The 13,995-nt window shown below is 48.5% G+C and overlaps 1 protein-coding gene across 1 annotated transcript; it reads left to right on the top strand.

The window, feature by feature from the left end:
• Positions 1-339: 339 nt before the first annotated feature.
• pcare2 (photoreceptor cilium actin regulator 2) lies at positions 340-6,493 on the top strand. Its single transcript, XM_030109756.1, has 3 exons — positions 340-1,242; positions 2,407-2,777; positions 6,454-6,493. The coding sequence occupies exons 1-3, from the start codon at positions 472-474 to the stop codon at positions 6,491-6,493; spliced, it is 1,182 nt and encodes a 393-aa protein (XP_029965616.1). The 5' UTR covers positions 340-471.
• The last annotated feature ends 7,502 nt before the right edge of the window (positions 6,494-13,995 follow it).

Below are 13,995 nucleotides of genomic sequence, written 5' to 3'. Positions count from 1 at the left end.
GGAGGTTCCGTCGCTCGACCACACAACTTTGAGGAGAAGCATCGGTACACGGAGACCTGCTGTTGGACTGAGAGTTGCCGAAACAAATCCATTTCTTCGGGATGCAAGGAGACCTGATACCTATGGGTTTTCAGATTGTGTTCATCTTTTTCTTCTGAGGTTTTGTTGGATACTCCCAGAGCGAAGATGGGCTGCTCTCCATCCAAAGGAAAACTGTTTTCAAAGCCAGAGAGGCTTCCCGCTACTTTAGCGGCTGATGGACCGCCCGACAATGTCGACTGCAAACCCTCAGAGGAGGAGAGCAAATGTCTGAACAGTGAAGAGAAAGAAAACGAACCACCGCTGCCATCTGAAGAACCTCCAGAAGAAACTACAGCTGCTCAAAGTCCTGAGGATATTAAAGAAACAGAAAATAATGCGCCGCCACAAGAAATAATTGTTGACTTGGTGCACACAGACGAGGTCAAAAAGATGGACAAACGCAAGAAAAATAAAGGCAAGAAAAGGTCTGCTGAGAAGAAGAGAAAGTCCTCGGCGGTCCACACAAAGGTAGACTTTCCTCCACACATGGTGAGGGCTCACCAAGCGGCCTACGACTTCCTCAATCCAAACATCTCCAAATACGAAACCCTGCTGGGCCTTCTGGACCAGGCCGCCCAGACACATCTGTCCCTCCAGCCCATGATGTCTGCTGTGGTGCTGCGCTTTGAGGAAATCAACCAGGCGCTGGAAGAGATGGCTGAGGAGGGGGAGCTGATGCTGAAGGAACATGGGGACTGCATGGCCCTTCCCTCCGGGATGACGGCTTCTGGCGTCAGGCCGGCGAAGCCCAGCACCGATACAGCCTGCCCCTCTGATCCACCTCCAGACCTCTTACAGCAAATGCTTCAGCATTCCACGGAGAAGATGAGGCAGGTGGGGGGCTCGGTCCAGGCCCTGGGCGACACCAGCCTGGAGGAGGCAGTGGAGTACTTCTCTTCAGTCTCTAGACTACTTGTGGAGAAGCTGCAGGCCAAGCAGGCAGCGGAACAGCGGCTGGCCCAGGTGCTCGCGCGTGTCGAATGCGCGGCAATGAGGAAGTCCAACCCAGAGGACTCGGCCCTGCACAGCGAGGACAGCGGGATCGGCGGGGAGAACGAGAGTCTAACGGGGTCTGAAAGGCACCGCCGCCACCGAGGGAGCGCTGGATCGGGAAGCTGTGGCTCTGGGGTCAACAACCCAATTCCTAATTTAGCCAATTTAGTAAACCATAACGAGGATGATGAAGAGGATGACGATGACAATGATGATGATGACGATGATGAAGATGATTATGAGGACGATGAAGGTGAAGGAAGCAGAAGAACAAGGTCAAACTCATCTCCACCCGATCCTAGTCAGGCTCTTTGTTTCCTGCAAGCAAATTACATGAAGGATCAGCATCTGAAGCGACCGCTGACGGCGCTCACAAAGCCGGAGGAGTCTTCAGCCGCCGGCTGTGCGAGCCTCCTGTTGGAGTTACGAAATAACCAAGGCGACTTGGATCAGCGCATAAAAAACATGACTAAAATTCAAGGAAACAAAGACCTGACAGGGTCTCAGTACAATCCGTCCAGCGCCGGACTGAGACGGCATTCCCTGAATGTGACAGCGAGTGCATACAAAGGCCTGAGAGCAGTTCAGCCTCATGGCCACCTGGCACCCCACCCCCCAAAGCGCAATTCTGTCAGGAGGCTGATCAACACCTTCAGCCACGGGGTCGATGGCAGACCAGGACAGAGCCTTGCTAATATCCCACCTCTTATCAGAAGGTCCAAAAAAGACGGTGGCATTCTTTTGTCTGACAGCAGTGAGCGTGGCTTGGTCATCAATGGGAACAATAACAACAACAGCTGGCCCGACAGCAGAGATGACATGGATATGGACAGCCTGCCGCCTCCACCCCCAGAGGTCCTGATGGACAATTCTTTCCAGAGAACCGAGGGCCTCGCCGGAAATGAAGACGGGCTGCAGGAACATTCAGCTCCAACCCTCCCGATGATAAACCAGAAGAGCGGAGTCTCCCAGCGCCTGAAAGCCTCCGTTCAGAATGTGGAGCTGCTGCCAAACCGAGCAAGCATGAAGCCAAGATCGATTGCCATCTCGTCCACCCGCCCTGTTCGGCAGGACGCCGTTATGGGTGCACAAGAGCCAGATCAGCAACCGATAGCAGGTCTGGATCCAGAGACTGAGAAAGCTCACTGCCTGTACCAACAGGCGCGCAAAATCATTCATTTACGCAACTCAGTGGAGTCGTCTGATAAGAAAAATGCTGTCAGTCCAGGCAGTGAGTTTTACAGCGGTGAGATGGCCTCGTCCAGCCCGCCCGTCACGGCGCCGCCTGTATCAAGAGTCCGCCTGCCGCCATCTTGCCCCTCTGTGCGCCAGAGGTTTCCCAGTCCTCCGGTCTTCAGGCCTCAGTCCGCCTCCAGCACCTCCTCCCGCCCCAGCTCTCCCAGAACCGTGACTCGTGCCTCAGATAGGACCCCAGAAGAGATCATCCCCTCCGTGTCTTTTCGAGATGCGCGCTCGGTGTTCTGCCGAAACGAGCCCCAGACGCCTCAGGCGCCCGGGAGCTGTGTGCTCCCCAGGCGATGGGGCGACGGCTCCCGAGGCCGAGCGGCTTCCAGAGAGACAGACGCCGCCTCCAGCCGCCGAACTCAGTCCGAGCAGCGGCCCGGCGTGACTGCCCAGCTTTCCAGGGATCGCAGCTCAGCCTCGAGCCAGGGCCTGCGAGGGAACGAGTCCTTCAATCAGAGGTACGTATTGATCAAACCCAGCAGTCCCTGGGCCTGCCGGAGCAGACGGAGCAGCAGCTGGTCGGCTCTGGTCAGGCAGCAGCAGGACGAGCAGACGCTGCTGAAGCCTTGTGATGGAGGCATTACTGATGTAATTAAAACAGTTTGACCTTTGATAATTGTACGCTCTGAATCCCCACAGACGGTTTTTGACTGAGTCATCTGTCTGTCCTGCTGAGAAAAACCAGCCCGAGTCCCGATCAGCTGCTTTGTCTTCCTGTACATCAGTCACCAAATGGCTTAAACAGCTTCAGACCTTTCAGATCTACATTGTAGTTGGTCTTTTCTTAAAGCTACACCTTGTGTACTCTTATGCAACTCATTTAAAAAGTAATTCCTGTAATGACTGGAGAGTCCTAAAGTGTGACATAAAGCGCCGTCTCTTCCACTTCAAAGGTCTGTGAGCGTGGATCAAGAACCGGGCTCAGGCTGTCTTTGTGTGGACGTCATAAACTGTTACCTCCAGCAGAATGACAAAGTAGATTTCATTCACATGCTGCCAGATTCCAATTTGCCGTGCACGCTAAGCTTGTAAAAATACGACACTGAAACAGGTGGAACCAGTAGAACAAAGGGAAGGATGAGTTTGTAAAGTGGAGCGAAGGTCAGAGGTGGCGCTCTGTGTATTTCTGGAATATCTGTGAGGTGAATGGATAAATCTTCCTGTATTAGCGTGTTCCCTTTATGGCAGGACTGTTATGAAACACAGACCATGACAGACACAAAAATATTAATATGATAACAGTGGTTATCCAACAAGAACCTGGTTTAAAGCTGCAGTTTAAAGGTTGGTTATGTGTTTAATGTGATCCATTTAAAGCAAGGAGCATATTTAACCGGCACATAGCGCTCAGACTATTCTTTATTTGCTTCCTTATTATGGAGCTACGCAGGAGCAAAATCTTTTAGAATCTATTTGCTGAGCATTATGAGGATAAAGAATCTGGCTAGGATCAAATAATGTGTAATTCAGCTGCCTTAATGTTAACTTAACAAAGACGAAAAGCTTTTCGTTTCTTTCCTATAGCTCGGAATTTCCTTGAACTTACAGGCTTTTGTTTGGCTGATGAAATAGTCAGACTCTTTTTACTCTGCATTAAAAATCCCTGTTAATTCCTAAAGATAGTATAATAAATATATATATATAAATAATAAAAACTGATTTATAACAAAAACTGAAGTGAAATAAAAAAAATGAAAACTGCTCCAACAAGACACCTCATTGTTTTAACTCACAATTTCACTTATAACCATTAAAGTGTTGGTTTTTTAACCTTAAACCTGGTTCTTCAGGTGTGGTTTTGCAGCCTCGACCTTGAATCGACCTCTGCAGGACGTCTTTATCTGCTGCATCACCGTCTCCTGGCTCTTCTCCACAACTCCAACCAAAACAGTCCCAACAATTACTCTGTGTTTTTTTAATTTGTGCTCTGAGAGCGAATCCTCTGACGGCACGCTGACTCGCTGCTCTATTGTCTGACTGACTGCAGGAAGCCAGAAACAGCAGCCGAAATGTCAAGATAATAAGAAATATATAGCTTCAAAAATACGAAAACAGTTCCAGGTTTTAGAAGAATAAATAATGTCAACAAAATGTTGTCTGTTTTACAGGCTTATTTTAGTTTTCACTTTCAGATTCTGGATCAAAACAAAGCAGAGTGAGAGTGAGTTTAGAGTTAATACCGTCAGTTTAACTCTTAATCTCTGGAAGGCGCCGGCCGGGCTTTGTTCAGATTGTTTGTACCTCGACCCCTTTGTGGTGAAATGATTCGGCTGGACGAGCCTTCAGAGTGAGACGGTTCGTGCAGCTGCAGAGCGACGCCGGCCGGAGGGCTTCGACCCGCCCGGCGTGTCAGCATGCTGCCGGAGCTCCAAACCAATCAGGACGATTAACAAATCTGGCTAAAATTCAAGGAAAGAAAGGAGCTGGTCATTCAGGTTGGGTGAAATACCAAGACGGCGTCTTGCTTTAATCCCTCTCTACTCAGCGACGATGGATCATTTCTGCTTTTTCTCGGCATGTGAGGCTCAAGCTCCTCGAAACCGAACATGTGCGTGAGGAGTGCGTGATGGAGGTGAAGGTGGAGGAAACATCCACCGCACTGGAAAAGCTCAGCAGTGTCGCTCTGTTTCCACATGAGCACAGCGCACGTGTGCAGCTCAGTTCAGAGAAGATGCTTCTTTTTTCCTGCGTATGTGTTTAAAATGTGCTCTGGAAGCTGTAAAGCTGATGTGTTGGTCCGGTCCTCCACCTCAGAGCAGACCGGGCAGGAAATCAGCACAAAATTCATCAAAAAAAAAAAAAAAAAAAAAAAAATGCACCGCTTGTTATAGTTACTTCTGTGACCTTAAAAGGAAACACAGTGCAGTAGGTATCGTAGTGAATGCCATCTGGAGCATTTATAACAGAATTAAGAGAAGAAGGTCCTCAGAGAACCCATCCCTCCCCACCTATCTGGATCTTTGACCCAGAACGTTCTTCAGATCAGTCTCCTGATAAAACTGCTCTATTGTTTTTCCACATTCCATTAAAATTTCACAACATCTCAATAATTTAAAAGAACATTTTTTCTTTCTGGATCCAGAATATAATCCTGATCTCACCTGAAATCAGACCACATCTTCCTTTAATAATCTGCTGATTTTGATCCATATCTGTCCTCTAGTTTTTCATTTAGGCTTAAAGGGATAGTTCGGGATTTTTGACATGAATCTGTGTGGCATCCCCGTCAGCAGTGTTGTTCATTCACACAGACTGACCCCTGACCCCTGACAGCGTCCAGTGAGCAGAGATCCTGTCCGGTTTTGGTCCAGACGAAAGTAATCCAGCAAGTTTGCTGGGGTCACCAAAATAAAGCGTTTTTCTTCTCAAACCAATATGTGTTCGAAAAAAGTGATATTTGCATCACAAACCGTTGACGACAAAAAAGTCAGACCTCGTAAACGCTTGGCACTATTTTCTCTCCCTTCATATCACTCCACGCCGTCTCCAGCTGCAGGCAGCGCGGAGATGCTAAAGGCTAGAGCTACAGCTAGCTAGCTCTTTACTAGCGGTAAACAAACCAGCGCGTCTGCCGGCTGGAGGCGGCGTGGAGTGATGCCATACCGGTTCATGTCAAAAATCCCAAACTATCCCTTTACTCTAACCATGAACATAAAACCCTGGATCCATGAGCAGCGTTTGTATTTATCTGTCTCATCCTTCTCTGAGTGCTTCTCCATTACTGATTCAATCTGCTGGAACCGGTTTGACATGAGGCTCCAGCAGCCGAGACACCGGCGCTTTGGCTGGCAGCGCGCCGCTGGTGTGTTTCAGTTTGATATGAGGGTGAATCTCAGCTCTGAAACTGGAATATGAGCGGGGAGTCCTGCCTCCCTGGAGGCCGCCGCCATTTTCCCGCCACCTCTCGCACCGCAGCCCGGGAGTTTCAGAAAAGTTCTACTTGTTTGTGAGTGTGTGTGTTTGTGTGTGTGTGTGTGTCACCCACTCCCCTGCTACCTTGGGACCGGTCACCTGTCCTCATCCAGATTGGATTTGCCCTCCTTCCCCACTGCCCCCCCTGCTGCTGGATGAGCCTGTCGACCCGGTCCCCCCTTAATCCCCTTATGCTCTAAACGCCCGTCCCTCTCTCCACAGGCCGGACGGCGCTCTGATGACGGCCCACGACGGCCAGTAGGATGGCAGCGCGGCGCGGCGCCGGGCCCTGATTGGACGGAGAGTCAGCGGAGAGGGGAATTAGCTGAGGGATTATGGATTAGCAGGATTCTGAGGCTCTGAGCTCTGGCCCTTTCTCCTCCTCCCTTTCTTTTCCTTATTACTGAATGTTTGTTCCAACGCTGACTGTGGATGAATTTTAAAAAACCCAAACCTCATTTATTAAAGATCACTTATTTAATTCAGTTATTAAAGAGTTTCTGACTGTCAGAGGGAGATGTTATAGGGAGGGAGGTAAGAATAAAAACAAAGGATTATTATTGTGTGTTTCTGTGAACTCTTGTTTTGACAGGAACAGTTAACGCAGCGTGAGGGCTCGAGCCAGTAGAGGATGGATAAAGGTGCGGACCCTCTAACAGGAAGTTCCAGTTCGAGTTAATGGGGATAAACCCAGAACTGAACCTAAAGTTCCAGTTTTCCATCCTGCGGAGTAGAACTGAAGGTTTCCTCCAGAAACCTCCCGGTTCGGTGTTCTGTTCTGCAGAAGAGTGTTTCTCATATTCACCAGCGTGAACTCATGTTTTCTGAGTACTCAGTGTTGTGTTTTAATGGTTTGTAGTTTGTGTTAAAGCTGTTTTCTACCTCACATGTGTTCAAATAAAAGATTAAAGAACCAAGTTTGAGTTTTCTTGAAAAGTGTTATTTTAACATAGTAACTGGAAGCCTGTGGTTGATTGTTAATGAGTAAATGTCATGTCACCTGTGAAGTGACTTCGGTTAAAGAGAGCGGAAGAGATCACAGAGGAGTCAGGGTTCAGGTCCAAAACTAATGAAATAATTCATCTGTGTAGGAGAGTGCTGAACTCCACCCACAGCTCCTCCTAATGACATTATCATGCTGTATCCTCAGACTAAGCCTCCAAAGTCGCCTCTGACTGTTTAACTGGATACTGAAGCCATTCTGGGACCAGAGGATCTGATCAGGTCCTGTGAAGGGGTTTGACTGGTGATCTGAACGGCGGAGTTTTACATCAGGCAGGGTTTAGTTTGGTTATAAAGTTATGGATATTTTCCTGTTGACTGCTGCCTTACCCAGAATCCCATGGTTCTCTGATGTGTCCCATGACTTAAAACACACTCTCACTTGAGTCTGTGTGGTAAAGAGACATTATCTCAGGATAAATCCACATTTCATATGAAGTATCTCCAGGTCAATTATTGTCTTTCATGGATATGAAAATACTGTATGGCCACCACACTGTCAAATGGTATTTCCAGCAGGCTATTTGATAAAATCTCAGTTAAACAGATTCAAGACATTTGAGCAGGAATTCAAAGTTATTGATGTTGAGTCAAGTTCAAACAGAGGAGAAACAGATCTTCTCTGTTCGGACAGTATTCATGGAGCTACAGGAGCGAGCAGGTTCTGAGGTTCTGACCGGTTTTCGGGATTGAGCTTCATCTTCTTGTGCTTTCTTAGATCTCATGACTCCCCTGACGCCTCTGGACTTCCAGCTCCTGATCTGAACATTCAATAAACTCTGAACTTTACTCTTGTGTCTGAGTCCGCCTTTGGGTTCACCTCAGTCCCTGACACACACACACACACACACACACACACACACACACACACACACACACACACACACACACACAGGTTCGTATTTCTATTCTTGTGGGGACCTTCCATTGACTCCCATTCATGTCTAACTCCTAACCCTGACCCTAATTAGGGGATTCCAGGTCTTGTTCTGAGGGTCTCTGAGCGACGGGAGTAGGACCGTTGGAATCGCCTCGGCGAGCTCTACAACATATCTGGCATTGCCATTTTATACCCGGAAAGTGTATGTGGCATTTATTTCCCTAACCATGGGTCCTAGACAAAAACAGGACGTCTAGGTGAATTCGGGGGATTTTTTACAGTCCGGTGATGTGTCTTTTGACTCTCTAGCACCTATTTTTTTTTGTTGCAGTACCACCATTTTACCACTAGGGGGAGCAATTTGTCTGTCGTTTTCTGGAATATAGTTCCACAATTGGTTCAATCTACCACTGTGAGCCGTAGGAACATGCTAGAGAGCTGGGAGTTGGTTTAAACTGCTGTTAGGGGACTCGGGCTCCCTTGGCCACCGTTTCTGAGTGCCTAGGACCTTTCTACCAAAGATTCCAGAACTGAAGATTCCGTTTCCAGAACTGAAGATTCCGTTTCCGGAACTGAAGATTCCGTTTCCGGAACTGAACATTCTGAAAACGAGCTCCAACTCCGCTCAGGAAGGACCGAGAGCTCTGGCAATGACTTCAAATGAAAGCTGAGGGCCTCAGCAGTGCAATGGAAGTGGTTTCAAGTGTCCAACTACAACACTGTAGATTTTGAATAGGGATTCCAGATTGGTCAAGCCTTGACCGATTCTGGAAGGTGCTGTAACTGAGCTCAGGAAAGAGCTAGAGGTGTGGGATTTACTTCAAATGAAAGCTGGGGGGGTCCCTGACAGGTGTGGTATGATGTCATCTCTGTAAACCTGCATAAAAATTTCACCTCATGAATCAGCCCATAGTCTATGTGGTTGATCGGTGGGGATGAGCCTTGGGTGTCCTGAGGGTCAGTTGGGTCAATTTCCACCATGAAATTTGGGACCCCTCGGGGACTGGCAACGACCCCGCACACGTGTCTCTCGGGGCGGTGACTGTCTGTTTTGGGTGTTTTTGGGCTGATCCAAACACTTTGAGCTTCAAAGACCCAATCTGGAAGTGGATTCCAGATTCCAGATTGGGATTCCAGATTCCAGATTCCAGATTCCAGATTGGGATTCCAGATTCCAGATTCCAGATTCCAGATTCCAGATTGGGATTCCAGATTCGGTCAAGCAATGATAACTCCTCTCAGGAAGGAGCTAGAGGGCTGAGATTGGCATCAAATGAAAGCTTAGGGCCTCAGCAGTGCAATGGTTGTAGTTTCAAGTGTCTACCTGCACTTTTTAAAAATCGATGTCACATTCTGGAAGGGGATTCCAGATTAGGTCAACCAATGACCAAATCTGGAATCTGCTCTAACTCTGCCCAGGAAGTAGCTAGAGGACTGGGATTGGCTTCTACTGACAGCTGGGGAGGTCCCTGACAGGTGTGGTGGGGTGTCATCTCTCTACCCCCTGGATAAAAATTTGACCTCATGAATCAGCCCATAGTCTATGTGGTTGGATCGGTGGGGATGAGCCTTGGGTGTCCTGAGGGTCAGTCGGGTCAATTTCCACCATGAAATTTGGGACCCCTCGGGGACTGGCAACGACCCCGCACACGTGTCTCTCGGGGCGGTGACTGTCTGTTTTGGGTGTTTTTGGGCTGATCCAAACACTTTGAGCTTCAAAGACGCAATCTGGAAGGGGATTCCAGATTCCAGATTGGGATTCCAGATTCCAGATTCCAGATTCCAGATTCCAGGTTGGGATTCCAGATTCCAGATTCCAGATTCCAGATTCCAGATTCCAGGTTGGGATTCCAGATTCCAGATTCCAGATTCCAGATTCCAGGTTGGGATTCCAGATTCCAGATTCCAGATTCCAGATTGGAATGGGATTCCAGATGCGGTCAAGCAATGATAACTCCGCCCAGGAAGTAGCTAGAGGACTGGGATTGGCTTCCACTGACAGCTGGGGAGGTCCCTGACAGGTGTGGTGGGGTGTCATCTCTCCAGGACCTCTAGAAATGTTTGACTTCACCAATCGGCCCCCGCTCTCTAGCGTTGATCCGGGCTGATGAGCTTTCTTTGTCCTCAGGGTCGGTCGGGTCAATTTCCAACGTGAAATTTTTGACCCCTCGGGGACCGGCGGGACCCCCACCCACGCGTTTGTGGGGGTGTGACTGTCTGTTTTGTGTGTTTTGGGGCTCGTCCCAACATTTTTGGCATTTCGGGTGAAAATCCCACATGGCCGGGTTCTCTGATTTATTTAGAGTCATTTTGGTGAAAAACATGGGTTAGCCACTTGAAAACTGAATTTTAAAATGGTTTTCTAACTTTTGATGGCTCTCTAGCGCTCAAAACATAGTGGTCAAAATCCGGAATTGAGATTCCGGAATTGAAAAAACCGGAAACGGAATTTTCAGTTCTGGATTCCAGATTCCAGATTCCAGATTCCACAATTGCAAATTCCGGATCCGGATTCTTCCGTTCTGGAATTCCAGATTCCTATCAAATCGACGGTGTCCCCTAACCCTGATCCTAACCCTAACCCAGACCACAACACAGCCTAACCCTAAAGAAATGTTTTTGCACTTTTGCTTTTTTCAGTAACAACAACATGATCAAGAAAACACTGTTTCCCCTCATTAGGACCGGAAAAAGGTCCTACAAGGCACATCGTGCCAGGTTTTCCTATCCTTGTGAGGACATTTGGTTCCCACAAGCATAGAAAAACGGGCGCGCGCACACACACACACACACACACACACACACACACACACACACACACACACACACACACACACTTCTGGGTTCCGTTCTGCGGTAGAACAGACTGTCAGCAGCTCTGCTGTTCGCTGAGCCGATGGATCGATCACACCACAGGCATGTTGGATGAGATGTTTCTCTCTGCTGTCCTTAAAGTGGCGATCAATGATTCCTGATAACAAACCAACAACAAACCTTTTACAGAGATGAAATGTGAAACAGACTGATGAAGACTCTCCTGATTGGCTGCAGAAGACGCTCAGAGTGACGTCACCAGCGACTCTGCAAGGAAACGTTTCACCAGTCCATCTGAAATATATTTTCAGAGCAAACAATCTTTATAAAAACGACTCTAAGAGCATTCAACAAGAACGTAAGAATCAGTGTGAATCAGGAAATGTACAGTCACATCGATCAGACTACAGGTGGTCAAACAGAACCATGAAGGAACCACAGTTCAGCTCCAATCAGCAGATTCGAAAGCTTTTCCTCACGTTCTCTGATGTTCCATGTAGCGCAGCAGCGATCGCTGAATTCATTACAGCATGTCAGATGCCTTGTTGGTACTTGGCCTAACACTTCTATGAAGAGATTTCATTGTTAGCAAACTTGAAAATACTGCAGCGCCTTTGATTGAAGCCGCCGGTCCTGTAAATGAGTGATGAGCCTGTTTGTTGTCAGGACTGCCGTCAGTCTCCGTACCTGATGTGGCTGCGAGATCAAACGGCCGAGTGAATCACCGGGACTCGCTGCTCTTAGCGCTGCTGGAAATTTAATGAATGTAACTGTGAAGTGAGATGCTGACGGCACATCCAGCGGAGCGTGTGAACGGACACTTTTACAACTGTATACCCAGGTGGGCCCTTTGAAACAGAAACGCTCCTATCTATTGAGAGATAATGGAATAAAAAATGCTCAGTATAATGTAGTTCAATATACCAACTGCCTTTGATGAACTGGGAGTGTTTCCAGGCTCCAGATCCTCTGCAAACTGTAAAAACTGCTGAAACAGTAAGGAATACCACAAAAAGATCCAACAACGTCACTGGTATTCAGTGCAGCGTCTCCAGCATCGCTGCAGACGGTCCCTGCACGCTGAGAGCAGACAGGAAGCTACCTTTGAGAGCTTCTTCCATGTTGTTCACATCTTGTTGTTTGTGTGTCGACGATGTTTCATTAAAGACTTATTGATGCTGGAAGTCCGAATCAGAGAACTGTATTCAAAACACGAGACACGGCTCAGAGAAACATTCCGCCGTCTTCCTTTGTGTCGTCGAACATGGAGCTCAGCCTGGTCGACATGGCAACACGGCGGTTCACGCTGCCTGGGTTACCTGAGTGGAGGTTCAGTTTGCTGACAGGAAGGTCAAAGACGAGTCCCTGAGGAACCGTCTGAAGGTATTCTGAGCGGGGGGGGGGGGGTTGATCACTGCAGCCCCCCGTGACAGGAGGTAATGAGTAAAATCAGCTGGACGAACCCGACGGGGATTTACTGCAGCCGAGCGTCATAAACAGGAATGTTCATCACGCCGGCGGTGATTTCATTTGACCGCGGGAGCCTGAGGTCCGTCTCAGCCAGCGGTCCGTTCGGAGGGTCTGTCATCTCGAAGCGGCTCCACTCGGTGAGCAGAACAGTTCGGCGGTGGTCTCTTCATGTGTGGCAGGTAGAGTCCCCGATAGCATGGCTCTCCTCAGCAGGAAGTGTTCATTAAGTCCGCAGCGAGCCACGGGCTGACTTCCCTCTGAATCCGCCGACCTCTCTGATTTGCTGCGGCTTTCTTCACCTTCCGCTGTGGATTTCATTTCACTTTAAACCGACACTAACAAGGACAGAACTGCCTGCAGGCGCCGAGTCCCGCTCACGTACCTCGGGGCCAGGCACCTCTGTTAACAGGAGCTGTGGATATTTGTGGCCTCCTCATAACGCAGCCAGAACTAAGAGAAGCGAGCGTCGGCTTCAGGATCACACAGCTGCTCCAGCTCTGATGTTCTCACAGCAGACCAGACGGAATCCGATCTGCTGGAAGAGGCGGAGGTCTGATCACAGCGTCCGGCTCGTCCTTCATCTCACAGCCAGGTTCTGCCCTGACCTCCGACCCTCAGTCAGCTGCTGGGGTCAGACCGAGAAGCCAGAGGTCATGTCTGGACTGTCAGATGTTAGCAGGCCCTGACGGAGTTTGGGTGGGACTCAGCCTTGCTGGGTTCCTCCACCTTCCAGCTAACAAGCACAGGTTGCTCGTTATCCTCCGGCTGGAGCAAGTGGTGGTGGCGGCAGCGAGGAAGTGTCACCTTTGATGAAACACGGCTATGCTGCTCAGTTTACGCCATATAATGACTTTAGGAACTTTGGATCTGGAATCATGCCTGATACAACCACACTCTCAACACTGGAGATTTTAATACCATGTGCGCTGTCCTGACAAGCTGCTGCATTGATTCTTTAAATGTGGATGTTTAACTCTTCCACTGCTGGTCACCTCTCAATCCCAGATGACTGGATGTCTTTGGATTCATTACCAGAACACCTGTCTAACACGATTTCATTTTTTAAAAGATCAAATCTATCAGTTCTTGCTCTTATTAACCTCAGTCTGTCTTCTGGTGGTTTCTTGTGGATTTCAAACCTTGATCCCTCCGAACCGGTACATTCAAAAGCTGCTTTGATTCAGCTAAATAAAATCTTGGTGTGTACGTGATGGTGAGGATCTTCCAAACCCGTCAAAGCTCCCAGTCAGACTGCAGAGACATCCTCATCAGACTCCGGGTCCATGTGAGTCGATACTGGACCACAACATGTTGCTGTATCTCGTGGACATTTCCAGCTCTGCTCTGGACTATCTGGACAGTCAGAACACGTCAGATTCTGAGGCCTCTTCTGCTCCTGTTATGTGGAGTTCCACAGGTAAGGGCTCGATCTTAGGGCCCCTGTTTTTCTCTTTTTATTTACTTCCTCTGAACTCTCTTCTCAGAAAATACAGTGTCTCTTCTCATTGTTATGCTGATGACAGTCAGGTTATTAAAATGTTAACGATAAAATAACCTGAAGTGATAGTGTTGGGTCCCAGAGGTTCCTTTGTGAGCAA

Source organism: Salarias fasciatus, chromosome 15, assembly GCF_902148845.1.
Source record: "Salarias fasciatus chromosome 15, fSalaFa1.1, whole genome shotgun sequence".
Classification (NCBI taxonomy): Eukaryota; Metazoa; Chordata; class Actinopteri; order Blenniiformes; family Blenniidae; genus Salarias; species Salarias fasciatus.
This window is presented reverse-complemented; position numbering and strand designations above follow the sequence as displayed.